The 13,618-nt window shown below is 45.2% G+C and overlaps 1 protein-coding gene across 8 annotated transcripts in view; it reads left to right on the plus strand.

The window, feature by feature from the left end:
• The window catches only part of DIXDC1 (DIX domain containing 1), a 96,171-nt gene that overhangs the window by 35,894 nt on the left and 46,659 nt on the right, over window positions 1-13,618 (plus strand). For all 8 annotated transcript variants that reach the window (XM_067470796.1, XM_067470797.1, XM_060787196.2 and 5 more), the window contains exons 3-5: window positions 671-796; window positions 7,234-7,492; window positions 9,073-9,180. In XM_067470796.1, coding sequence (XP_067326897.1) covers window positions 671-796; window positions 7,234-7,492; window positions 9,073-9,180 — 493 coding nt within the window. The remainder of the gene's footprint in view (window positions 1-670; window positions 797-7,233; window positions 7,493-9,072; window positions 9,181-13,618) is intronic.

Here is a 13,618-nt window from a genome sequence, read left to right on the forward strand (position 1 = left end):
TGTGGGCTAATCCATGAGGTCACGAAGAGTCGGAGACAACTGAACGAATGAACAACAACAATGTTCATTTGTGGGATTAACAGAACTCAAAAACCACTGGATGAATTGACACCAAATTTGGACACAAGACACCTAACAACCCAATGTATGACCTTCACTCAAAAAAATTGTTTTCTGTTGGTCTTTGGCGACCCCTTTGACACTCCCTTGCGACCCCCTCAGGGGTGCCGACCCCCAGGTTGAGAAACGCTGTTCTATGCTATAACAGACTCATATGGTTGGTCGAACTAGAAACGTATTCATTCTTCCAGACAAGACGTTGAGATATTGCTGAGTCTTGCCAGATTTTTTGTTCTTTCCTAGGTTGATATTTATTGCTATGGAGAAAATGGTAGGGTTTGACATATGGCTGTGAGATAACGGCAGTCTCCTCAAGGTCTCCGTGATGCCGGCAGGATAATAAAAGCACCTTTTTCCCCTTGCCAGCTGGGTTCCTGGACATATGCTCTGCCTGCTTATTCTGGTCTTTCAAATCATTGCTTGCACTCCTCTCAGCATTCAAGGGGAAGCAAATGCGGAGGCTCACCACTACACCTTTCCTCCTTGTAGCTGCATCTAACGTCTCACAGGTCTGTTCTTCTTGGTCATTATTGCTGTCTCTCTTTCACAGCGGGAGAGAAGCTGAGCGGCATACAGGTCAGTCCCACGAACCAGCAGGAAATGAAGGAGAACGTGGAGAAAGTCCTGCAGTTCGTGGCGTCGAAAAAGATCCGTATGCACCAGACGTCGGCCAAAGGTGTGTGAATAGTAATAATAGTAGTAGTAACAACAACAACAACACTTTATTTATATTCTGCCCTTCTCCCTGAGGAGACTCAGAGCAGATTACAGCATATAAACAGCCACAGGCAAGCATTCAATGCCTTGTTACAATGAAATACACAGGCAAAGGCAAAGGCCTCTCCTTATATTATATTATTATTAATATATTGTACTAGCCATCCCTTGCCATGCTTTGCTGTGGCCCAGTCTGTGTATATGTGTTTTGTATGTGTATATATCTGTGTATGTGTGTGTATATACGTGGTTTTGCGCATGTGTTGTAATGTATTTTTTTATTTTTTGGCTTTTAAGTCCATTCTGCTGTGTTTTTCAGTGTTTTTATGAGTGATGGTCACTCATTGGCCTGATTGGTGTATTGTGTCCAAATTTGGTGACAATTTGTCCAGTGTTTTTTGAGTTATGTTAATCCCACAAACAAACATTACGTTTTTATTTATAGATACTAGCCATCCCCTGCCACGCGTTGCTGTGGCCCACATGGGGATTCTGTGTGGGAGGTTTGGCCCAGTTCTATCACTGATGGGGTTCAGAATGCTCTGTGATTGTAGGTGAACTATAAATCCCAGCAACGGCAACTCCCAAATGTCAAGATTCTATTTTCCCCAAACTCCACCAGTGTTCACATTTGGGCATACTGAGTATTCATGTAGAGTTTGGTCCAGATCCATCATTGTTTGAGTCCACAGTGATCTGTGGATGTAGGTGAACTACAACTCCAAAACCAAAGGACACTGCCCACCAAACCCTTCCAGTATTTTCCATTGGTCATGGGAGAACTGTGTGCCAAGTTTGGTTCAATTCCATCGTTGGTGGGGTTCAGAATGCTCTTTGATTGTAGGTGAACTATAAATCCCAGCAACTACAACTCCCAAATGACAAAACCAACTTTTTTGAGTGGAGGACATACATTGGGTTGTTAGGTGTCCAAATTTGGTGTCAATTCGTCCAGTGGTTTTTGAGTTCTGTTAATCCCACAAACGAACATTACATTTTTATTTATATAGATTACAATATTATGATCAATATTATATGTACATACAACATGAATGTTGTTTATTGTCTGCATTTTCGGTTTGCGTTTTCGGTTTGCGTTTTCGGTTTGCGTTTTCGGTTTTATTCTGCTGTAACTTGTTGTTTGGGCTTGGCCTCATGTAAGCCGCCCCGAGTCCCCATCGGGGAGATGGTGGCGGGGTATAAATAAAGATTATTATTATTATTATTATTATTATTACTACTACTACAAATAGTCTGAAGCATTGAGTGGCAAGAGAGAGTCATGGCTTCGCGTGGAAATGGGAAGCACATGCCCATGTTTGCTCTTTCCACTCCGGGAGAAGATCAGCACAGCCCTGAAGGCTAGAGGCATCAGCTGAGCAGCATGTGTTGCCCAAAGGATGGGGAGGATAATATGCCTTTGTGCCGACAACGACACACTTGCCGAGCCGAACCCTTCCCGCCGCTCCTTCTTCCTCAGGGAGATTTTATCCAAGAACTCTTTCACATGAGTCTGGGCGTAAGATTTTAATGGCATCCTGGACATCTGGGCTTGCATCTCCAATTTACCTTGATCAGAAGCTGGCCACTTGTAGTGCCTCCGGTGTCTCTGCAAAAAGATCCTCTATTGTGCATGTGGTAGGGTTCACGCCACACTTTAGCAAGTGGTTTGTGGTCTGCTCCTCTCCACACTTGCACATCATGGCTTTCATTTTGTAGCCACATTTCTTAAGGTTGGCTCTGCATCTTATGATGTAGTCTGTTCATTACCTTCCAGGTCATCCACTCTTTTGTGTGCCCAGGAGGGAATTTCTCATCTGGTCTCAACCATAGATTGAAGTTCAAGGTTTTCACCTGCCACTTTTGGACTCTCGCTTGCTGAGGTGTTCTGCAAGTACCTCTGTAGATCTTAGGAAGCTCTTTCTCGATTTAAGACATTGGCATGCTGGCTGATATCCAAACAGAGGATGGGCTGGAGATGTCAATGCCTTGGTCCTTTCGTTACAGGCTGCTACTTCCTGATAGATATTAGGTGGTGCAAAACCACTTTTTTTTGTCGTGTCAGGAGCGACCTGAGAAACTGCAAGTCGCTTCTGGTGTGAGAGAATTGGCCGTCTGCAAGGACGTTGCCCAGGGGATGCCCGGATACCACTGAAGAAGTATAATGGCCTTGCTGGTGGGGCCATCTGACTATCTTGCCCCAATGTCCTGTTTCCACAATATGATAAATCTAGGACGCTTTGTGTTTGCTGGTCATTATTGTAGGAATCCTTCAATAATGTGGCATGTCTCATTAAGAGCCACATCCACTGTTTTAACGTGGGTAGATATATTCCATACTGGGCATATGTGTACTCAAAATACAGTTAAAACAATTATAAAAACAATTCAACATTCAGCAGTGGAGTAGCAAAGCACTGCCGAGTAGCAGCCATGAACAGTTGATGTCCTGATATTAGTCCAGCTTTGTTCATTCGTTCAGTCATCTCCGACTCTTCGTGACCTCACGGACCAGCCCACGCCAGAGCTCCCTGTCGGCCGTCACCACCCCCAGCTCCCTCAAGGTCAGTCCAGTCACTTCAAGGATGCCGTCCATCCACCTTGCCCTTGGTCGGCCCCTCTTCCTTTTGCCTTCCACTTTCCCCAGCATAATTGTCTTCTCCAGGCTTTGCTGTCTCCTCATGATGTGGCCAAAGGACTTCCACTTTGTCTCTAGTATCCTTCCCTCCAGTGAGCAGCCGGGCTTTATTTCCTGGAGGATGGACTGGTTGGATCTTCTCGCAGTCCAAGGCACTCTCAGAACTTTCCTCCAACACCACAGCTCAAAAGCATCAATCTTCCTTGGCTCAGCCTTCCCTAAGGTCCATCTCTCACATCCGTAGGTGACTACAGGGAATACCATGGCTTTGACTAGGCGGATCTTTGTTGTCAGTCTGATGTCTCTACTCTTCACTATTTTATCGAGACTGGACATTGCTCTCCTCCCAAGAAGGAAGCGTCTTCTGATTTCCTGGCCACAGTCTGCATCTGCAGTCATCTTTGCACCTAGAAATACAAAGTCTGTCACGGCCTCCACGTTTTCTCCCTCTATTTCCCAGTTGTCAATCATTCTTGTTGCCATAATCTTGGTTTTTTTGACGTTTAGCTGCAACCCGGCTTTTGCGCTTTCTTCTTTCACCTTGATGAGAAGGCTCCTCAGCTCCTCCTCGCTTTCGGCCATCAGAGTGGTGTTATCTGCATATCTAAGGTTGTTGATGTTTCTTCCAGCAATTTCCACCCCAGCCTTGCATTCATCCAGCCCCGCACATCCTCGCATGATGTGTTCTGCATACAAGTTAAAAAGGTTGGGTGAGAGTCTGCAGCCTTGCCGGACGCCTTTCCCAATCTGGAACCCGTCTCCTGTTCCGTGGTCAGTTCTGACTGTGGCTACTTGGTCCTTCTACAGATTCCTCAGGAGAGAGGGAAGGGGGCTTGGGATGCCCATCCCACCAAGAACTTGCCACAGTTTATTATGATTCACACAGTCAAAGGCTTTAGAAGAGTCAATGAAGCAGAAGTAGATGTTTTTCTGAAACTCCCTGCCTTTCTCCATTATCCATTAGCTTGAGCACCTCAATGATGTCAATTAGCCCAGCTACTTATTATTTATTTATTCATTTATTTACTACATTTGTATACCGCCTTTCTCAGCCAGAGGCAACTCAAGGCGGCTCACAGTCGGCAGCGATTCGATGCCATAACAAATCTCAAAATACAGTTAAAACAATTATAAAAACAATTCAACATTTAAAATGTAATATAAAAGAAACAATAGTATCTATTAAAAAACAAGATCCTCGGCGTCTCTGTTGTCCAATTGCATCGTTGGTCATTCCATATTTCCGTTTCCGCCTAATTATACTCCAGTAGTAAAAGCTTGCTCGAATAGCCAGGTCTTAACCATTTTGCAGAATGTTAGAAGAGAGCGAGCCGATCTTATATCCCTGGGGAGAGCGTTCCATAGCTGAGGAGCCACCACTGAGAAGGCCCTGTCTCTTGTCACCGCTAAACGCATCTGCGAGGAAGCCTCTGTGTGTCTGTCTATATATGTGGTGTGTCTATGTCATTGAATGTTTGCAATGTATAGGGAGCATTGCGATCCGCCCTGAGTCCCCTGCGGGGTGAGAAGGGTGGAATACAAATCCGGTAAATAAATAAATAGACTTACAGGCTTCAATGGGCCTTGATGAGGACTGTTAATAGGATGGATGTCCTCCTAGCCATGGGTCACTTTCCCCACAAGCCTGAAATTACGCCGTGCATTTATAATCATGCCCTGCAGGTGGCAGCCACTGATGTTATTCAGCCTCGAAGACACACTCATGCGCAGGGTCAGCCCAGGTTAGTCATTGGAAGGAGGCTTCCACTGAATACTAGATGATGTTGGCTATATTTCGAAGGAAATCTCTGAGTATCACTTGCCTAAGAAAACCCTACAGACTCCAAACATCAACAGAGGACTTGAAGGCATGATTGACCCTGGGTTGTAGGTTTTTCGGGCTATATGGCCATGTTCTAGAAGCATTCTCTCGTGACATTTTGCCTGCATCTATGGGAAGCATTCTCAGAGGTTGTGAGGCAAAACGTCAGGAGAGAATGCTTCTAGAACATGGCCATATAGCCCAAAAAACCTACAACAACCCGGTGATTCCGGCCATGAAAGCCTTCGACAATACATGATCGACTCTCTTCAGTCCCATCTATATTGCATCAGTCAACTGGCATTACTACGGTCCATGGTTTTCTGCCTCGTTGGCCACCATCTTGGCATAAAATAGACTATAATAACTTTATTGCCATTGTACATCATAAAACAAAATTAAATCCCCTATACAAATTATTATATATTTAGAATGACAAAAACAAACACAGCCATCCTTCCACATTCTAATTGGTATTTCACAACCCTGTAATGCCATATCAGTGTGAAACTATAAAGTTCAATATAGTCACAGCTCTGGGATAAAAGCTATCTCTCAGGCTGTTTGTCCTTGTTTTTATCATCTCATACCATCTGCCAAATGTTATATCGCAGTGGCAGAAAAACGGTCTATAATATGGAGGGTGAGGAAGAGATGCCAAGTGAGGTTGCCAGTGACATGTATTGGGTGAGTGGGCTTAATAACAAAATAACAAAAGACCCTCCTCATAAATGTACAGCAGAGTAGCTTATTAGAAGCATTGTGAAAATAATATGGGTGCACTGTTTACAAGAACAAAGTTTCCAAAACACAAAGTTCTTTATACTTCCTTCTTTGCTTCCAAGTTGAGCTTCTTTCTCATGCAGATAATTAGCTTCGCTCTCACGGAGGCTCTTCTCACACCAAACTTACACAGGAGTTTCACACTGAAGCTTCATACACAATGGCCTTCAACCTGGGGCTTCCTCCCACTGAAGCTTCTCACACCAGGCCTTCCTCATACTGAGGCCTACTCACACCAAGACCTACTAACACTGAGGCCTTTCTCACACTGAGGCCTTTCTCAGACTGACATCTCTCATACACTTATTTATTTATCGTGTCAGGGGCAACCAGACAATTGTATTACGTTTCTAACAGAACAAAACAAACAAACAGACAGACAAAACACAAAATTTGCAAGCTTGGTAGTTGATTAGATGTCCTTTGACCAGTATCTGGCCACTTGGAGTGCCTCTGGTGTTGCCGCAAGAAGGTCCTCCATTGTACATGTGGCAGGGCTCAGGTTGCATTGCAGCAGGTGGTCTGTAGTTTGCTCTTCTCCACACTCACATGTCATGGATTCCACTTTGTGGCCCCATTTCTTAAGATTGGCTCTGCATCTTGTTTGTTCCAGAGCGCAGTCTGTTCAGCGCCTTCCAAGTCTCCCAGTCCTCTGTGTGCCCAGTGAGGAATCTCTCATTTGGTATCAGCCATTGATTGAGGTTCTGGGTTTGAGCCTGCCACTTTTGGACTCTTGCTTGCTGAGGTGTTCTAGTGAGTGTCTCTGTAGATCTTATAAAACTATTTCTTGATTTAAGTCATTGGCGTGCTGGCTGATACCCAAACAGGGGATGAGCTGGAGATGTCACTGCCTTGGTCCTTTCACTATTGGTATTAGTGTATTCTCATACACTGAAGTGAACTAACACTGAGGCCTACTCAGATTGAGGCTTACTGAGGCCCTTCTCCCACAGAGGCCTCTCACAGTCTGATGGCTACTAAGCTACAGGCATCCATTAAAACCTTTCAGTCCATCTGTAATTAAAAATACCTAGTTAACATTTAATATTTATGACAACATGTGTGTACTTTGTGACATGTCTTTCTTTGAATGTCTCTGCAGTGATTAGAACTAGCCAGACTATGCTTCTTAGGACCTTGTTTTGTTTTGCAGACATCGTCGACGGGAACCTGAAATGCATCATGAGGTTGATCCTTGCCTTAGCTGCTCATTTTAAGCCCGGCTCCAGCAAAGCCACCAACCAGGCTGCGTCGAGCGCCATCGGAAGGGGTTCCATGGGGCCAGAGGTGCCATCGTCCAATCACCGTCCCCATTCGACTGCTGCAGTTGCTCAGGGGGCCATGGCTGCCTTGGCCGACGTTCGGCAGGACGTCTTACGTTTGGGACGCGATGCCTTCCGGCACAGGCGGAGGTACGGGCTCCTTTTGAGGGTGGGCAAATTTTGGACTTCCAGGTGTTTTGACTAGTGGCTGATTTCATGACTAAGAATGACATTCAAGGCAGGTATGGGCCAACTTGGGCCCTCCCTCCAGGTGTTTTGGACTTCAACTACCACAATTCCTAACAGCCGGAATCACAGTCTGTTTCCTCGACAACAGATCTGCCCAAAGCATTCCCATCATATCAAATACCTGGGAGTCACTCTGGACCATGCTCTGAGCTACAAGAAGCACTGCCGGAACATCAAGCAAAAAGTGGGCGCTAGAAACAATATCATATGAAAGCTGACTGGAACAACCTGGGGATCACAACCAGACACAGTGAAGACATCTGCCCTTGCGCTCTGCTGCTCTGCTGCTGAGTATGCATGCCCAGTGTGGAACACATCTCACCACACTAAAACAGTGGATGTGGCTCTTAATGAGACATGCCACATCATCACGGGGTGTCTGCGCCCTACACCCCTGGAGACATTACACTGCTTAGCCGGTATTGCACCACCTGACATCCGCCGGGAAGTAGCAGCCAATAGTGAAAGGACCAAGGCAGAGACATCTCCAGCTCAACCCTTTTTTGGGTATCAGCCAGCACATCAATGACTTAAATCAAGAAATAATTTTCTAAGATCTACAGAGAGACTTGCTGGAACACCTCAGAGAGTCCAAAAGTGGCAGGCTCAAACCCAGAGCCTCAATCAATGGCTTATACCCAATGAGCTTCTGCTGTCACTAGCTTCTGCCAACTTAGCAGTTCAAAACTTGCAAATGTGAGTAGATCAATAGGTACCGCTGTAGCGGGAAGGTAATGGCGCTCCATGCAGTCATGCCAGCCACATGACCTTGGAGGTGTATATGGACAACACCGGCTCTTAGAAATGGAGATGAGCACCAACCTCCAGAGTCAGCCAGCACATCAACGACTTAAATCTAGAAATAGTTTTCTAAGATCTACAGAGATACTGGCTGGAACACCTCAGCAAGCGAGAGTCCAAAAGTGGCAGGCTCAAACCCAGCACCTCAATCCGTGAGTGATACCCAATGAGAGACTCCCCCCTGGACACACAGAAAACTGGGTGACTTGGAAGGCACTGAACAGACTGTGCTCTGGCACCACGAGATGCAGAGCCAACCTTAAGAAATGGGGCCACAAATTGAAATCCACAACATGCGAGTGTGGAGAGGAGCAAACCACTGACCACCTGCTGCAATGCAACCTGAGCCCTGCCACATGCACAATGGAGGACCTTCTTGCGGCAACACCAGAGGCACTCCAAGGGGCCAGATACTGGTCAAAAGACATCTAATCAACTACGAAGCTTGCAAACTCTGTGTCTTTTGTATGTTTGTTTGTCCTGTCAAAAATGTAATACAACTGTTTGGTTGCCTGACATGATAAAAATTTTTTTCCCATCATCTTGAAAAACACTTTCGCATTCCCCCACAGAAACACCATGTTCATCCAAAAAATCCTCACCCTCATGAACACTCAGGGGGGAACCTGCCTTGATTGTGTCCTCCTTGTCTTTAATATTGGTGTGATCTTTGTCTCCAGGAACAGCAGCCTGGATGAAGAAATTGAGCATCCATACTGGAGCGTCCGAGCGCTGGTCCAGCAATACGAGGGGCAGCAAAGCGTGCCTTCAGAATCCCTCTCCTCCAGGTAATCCTGCTCCTGATACACATTTTGTCTTCTTTAGAATCCCTCTTCATAGATATAAGCAAAAACTCACAGTCCAAGACATAGGTGGTTGCAAGTGCTCAAGGATTTGAGATCCAAATTGCTGCTGTTGGTTGAATGCTTAGTAAGGTTTCAGTGGTGATTTTAGAAGGTTTCTTTCACCAACGGTTTTGATCTTCTCTTCCAAAAGGAGAGATAAGGAGCAGGACTAGGAGGCTTCCTAACCCACCAAGGTGTAGTTGCAATATATCGTGGGTTACGTCTTCTCTCTTGGTGATAACAAGTGAGCCTTCCCTAGCTGCAAACCCAGGGAACATGGGGTCGGGAAAACCTGTGGCACGGAAATAGCCCTTCAGAGGAAAAGCAAAGAGCGTTCCTGCTTCCGTGGGCTCATTAAAAACGGCATGGCACATTTCACAAGCGTGAGGGCGAAGGGCCCGCGGAGCCTTGGCCCAATTCCAAGGTGGGCAATTACAATTGGCCTCCTGCAGCGGCTGCTGCCGTTCTAATTGGCAACGACGGCTCCCTCCTTTTTCCTTCCCTGGCCAAGCGTTGGAAAAGGTTTTGATCGCAAGCCACATGCGGACTCCATTAGCCAAGAATGCTTTGGAATATATGTGTGTGTATGCTTGTGTGTGTATATATTTATATACGCACACACACACACACATATGTACAAACATATTTTGACTATACTACCCGTCCTCTGCCACGTGTTGCTGTGGCCCAGTCTGTGTATATTTGTTTTGTGTGTGTATATATGTGTATATGTGTGTGTATGTGTTGTAATGTGGATTTTTTTTTTGGCTTTTTAAGTCCCTTCCACTAAGTTTTTCAGTATTTTTATGAGTGATGGTCACTTGTTGGCCTGATAGGCATATTGTGTCCAAATTTGATGTCAATTCATCTAGTGGATTTTGAGTTATGTTAATCTCACAAATGAAAATTACATATATATATATATATAAGCCATCCCCTGCCATGCGTTGCTGTGGCCCAGTCTGAGCAAATGTGTTTTGTGTGTGTGTATATATTTACATATATTTGTATATATATGGTTTTGCGCATGTGTTGTAATGGGTTTTTTGGCTTTTAAGGTCTCTTCCGCTGTGTTTTTCAGTGTTTTTATGAGTGATGCTCACTCGTTGGCCTGATAGGTGTCTTGTGTCCAAATTTGGTGTTAATTCATCCAGTGGTTTTTGAGTTATGTTAATCCCACAAACGAACATTACACACACACACATATATATTCTAAGTATGCACGTTTGTTTGTCTGTTTGTCCCATAAAAGCTTCTGTGAGATGAAGTGGCTCTCTGTGATGTCACTGGGAAGAAAGGTGGCCTGTAAAATAGAATAGAATAGAATAACTTTATTGTCATTGTACATTGTACAACAAAATTATTTCATCCCCAATACACATTATATATGTAGAATTACATAAACACGAATCCTTCCATATTCTTCTCACTGTTGCACGACCGCCCAATGCCACATCAGTGTGACACCATAGAGTTCAATATAGTCACGGTGCTGGGATAACAGCTATCCCTCAGTCTATTGGTCCTTGTAATCTTTCAAAAAATACAATATCCAGGATGAGAAGTATCCTTGAGAATATGTATGTATATGAGGGGAAGGGAGGGAGGAAAGATCCACAAAGAGAGCCACGGAATTGTCTCATTGAAGGCTTTCATGGTCAGAATCACTGGGTTGCTGTGAGTTTTCTAGGCTGTCTGGCCATGTTCCAAAAGCATTCTCCCCTGACATTTTGCCCACATCTATGGCAGGCATCCTCAGGGGTTGTGAGGTCTGTTGGAAACTGGGCAAGTGGGGTTTATATATCTGTGGAATGATGTCCAGGCTGCTTGAGGCAAGTGTGAATGTTGCAATTGACCACCTTGATTAGCATTGAATGGCCTTGCAGCTTCTAAGACTGGCTGCTTCCTGCCTGGGGGAATCCTTTGTTAGGAGGCGTTAGCTGGCCTTGATTGTTTCAGGTCAGGAAATCCCGTCCAGCATTTCTGTGTTCTCAAATAATAACACAGCATATTATTTGAAAACACAAACATTGTGGGCCACTCTAACAACCACCATGTCAGACTACACAGAGAAGCCACTGAAATCCGCAAGCATGTGGACAGTGTCAACAGAAAGGAGGAAACAATTAGAATGAACCAAATCTGTCTACTAGTATTTAAAAAAAACCCTCTAAAATCAGGACAGTAAATAAAGAGCAACACTAAAAAAAAAAGACAGGGGAACTCCAGACAAGAATAAATCTGGGCCAGCTAACCCCTCCCAACAAATGATTCCTCAGGCAGAAACCAGCCAGGCTCTCTTGGACATGGCAGCCAAACTGGGTCTTTGGTTAGGGTCCTGGGTTTAGCTGTGATGTTTTGGCCTGTTGTTTGTTTCCAAGGGCAGCCGGCCAGGTGACCTTGCAAAGCTCTTTTGGAAGACGCAATAGCGATGGCTTCCCCCAGTTGTTGGCTGTGTCCTCTGTTATTGTGGCTGTTCTTGGCACTGGAGCTTCCTTCCTATTGAATGTGGTGGAAGTCTTGCGGCGGGAGTCAGGGAGTTGTATGGTTGGCCTTACCATGTCATGTCAAGCTTTGCCTTGCATCTGTAACTAAAGGCAAGAACTGTGTGCAAAGGAGGACTAGAACAACAGCCCTTTGCATGTTTAGGTTTACTCTTTCCCTGACATTGTTAAAATCATTCAAGCTTTCCTTTACTCTTGTTAGCCGCTTTGAGTTTCCTTGGAGAGAAAAAGTAGGGTATAAATAACAACAGCAACAGAAACAACAACAACAACAACAACACCTTTGTGCAGTCACTATGACAGAAGAAGCCCCCAAAGATATGCCTTCCTTTTGATTGCATAGTCCTGTCACTCCATGAAATGGATAATATCTAGGAGGTTGGATGTCCATCTGCCGGGGGGATCGAATGGTGGCTTCATTGAGTTCTCTCTCAACTCTAGGAGACTTTGACATGAACATGAGGAAGAACTTCCTGACTGTGAGAGCCGTTCAGCAGTGGAACTCTCTGTTTTAACTAATTTCCTCTCGCCTATCTATTTGCTCATTAAGTCTCGCAGCTGGGCCAGGTGCCCAGTTGTTTTCAAGCCCCAAATCCTGGGAACCCTCTGGTAGCAATTCAGGGAGTATACTATCATCCCCACACCCTTCAGGGACATTCTCATGGGAAACTACACTTTGCACAGGGGTCTCCTGGTCCTTCTCTGTATCAGTATCACAGACATCTTGAAATGTATTGGCATCACTTCCCACATCCAAAGTACCCTGATCCTGAAACACAATCACAAAAGTCAGCATTGACACTGAAATTCAACACTGCCTGAGCTCTGCGAGTGCAGCATTTTTCCAAATGAAGCAGAGAGTGTTGGAACTCTAACACTCTATCATAGAATCATAGAATCAAAGAGTTGGAAGAGACCTCATGGGCCATCCAGTCCAACCCCATTATGCCAAGAAGCAGGAATATTGCATTCAAATCACCCCTGACAGATGGCCATCCAGCCTCTGTTTAAAAGCTTCCAAAGAAGGAGCCTCCACCACACTCCGGGGCAGAGAGTTCCACTGCTGAACGGCTCTCACAGTCAGGAAGTTCTTCCTCGTGTTCAGATGGAATCTCCTCTCTTGTAGTTTGAAGCCATTGTTCCCTTGCGTCCTAGTCTCCAGGGAAGCAGAAAACAAGCTTGCTCCCTCCTCCCTGTGGCTTCCTCTCACATATTTATACATGGCTATCATATCCCCTCTCAGCCTTCTCTTCTTCAGGCTAAACATGCCCAGTTCCTTAAGCCACTCCTCATAGGGCTTGTTCTCCAGACCTTTTATCATTTTAGTGGCTCTCCTCTGGACACATTCCAGATTGTCAATATCTCTCTTGAATTGTGGTGCCCAGAATTGGACACAATATTCCAGGTGTGGTCTATGCCCAACACAGCTGGAGAAATTACACTGTTTAGCTGGTATCGCACTATCTGGAAGTAGCAGCCAGCAATGAAAGGACCAAGGCATTGATGTCTTCGGCCATCCTCTCTTCGGATATCAGCCAGCATGCCAACGCCTAAAATCAAACTGGAATGAAATGCTTTTTAATTAAACCTGGGACAGTGCTGCCGTGTGTAATTAGATTTCAATCCTAGCGTCTCAAGGACGGAAGGTATCCTCTGTCTGTCCACTAAAGGTGGATTTGTGTGCCGGCTTTGTGTCCGGACAAAGGGCAGAAACGGCCTTGTGAAACTTAGCCGCGTGAACCCAAGGGAGGGATCGAAAGGCAGAGATAGGGTTGCTGGTTTTTGTGCGTCTTGTTGCAGTGTGAAACTGTTATTCTTGTGTGTGGGGTGGAATAGAGGAAGCCACAAACATTGAAAAGCGCTGATATGATCCAGAA

Source organism: Anolis sagrei, chromosome 7 (genome assembly GCF_037176765.1).
Source record: "Anolis sagrei isolate rAnoSag1 chromosome 7, rAnoSag1.mat, whole genome shotgun sequence".
Classification (NCBI taxonomy): domain Eukaryota; kingdom Metazoa; phylum Chordata; class Lepidosauria; order Squamata; family Dactyloidae; genus Anolis; species Anolis sagrei.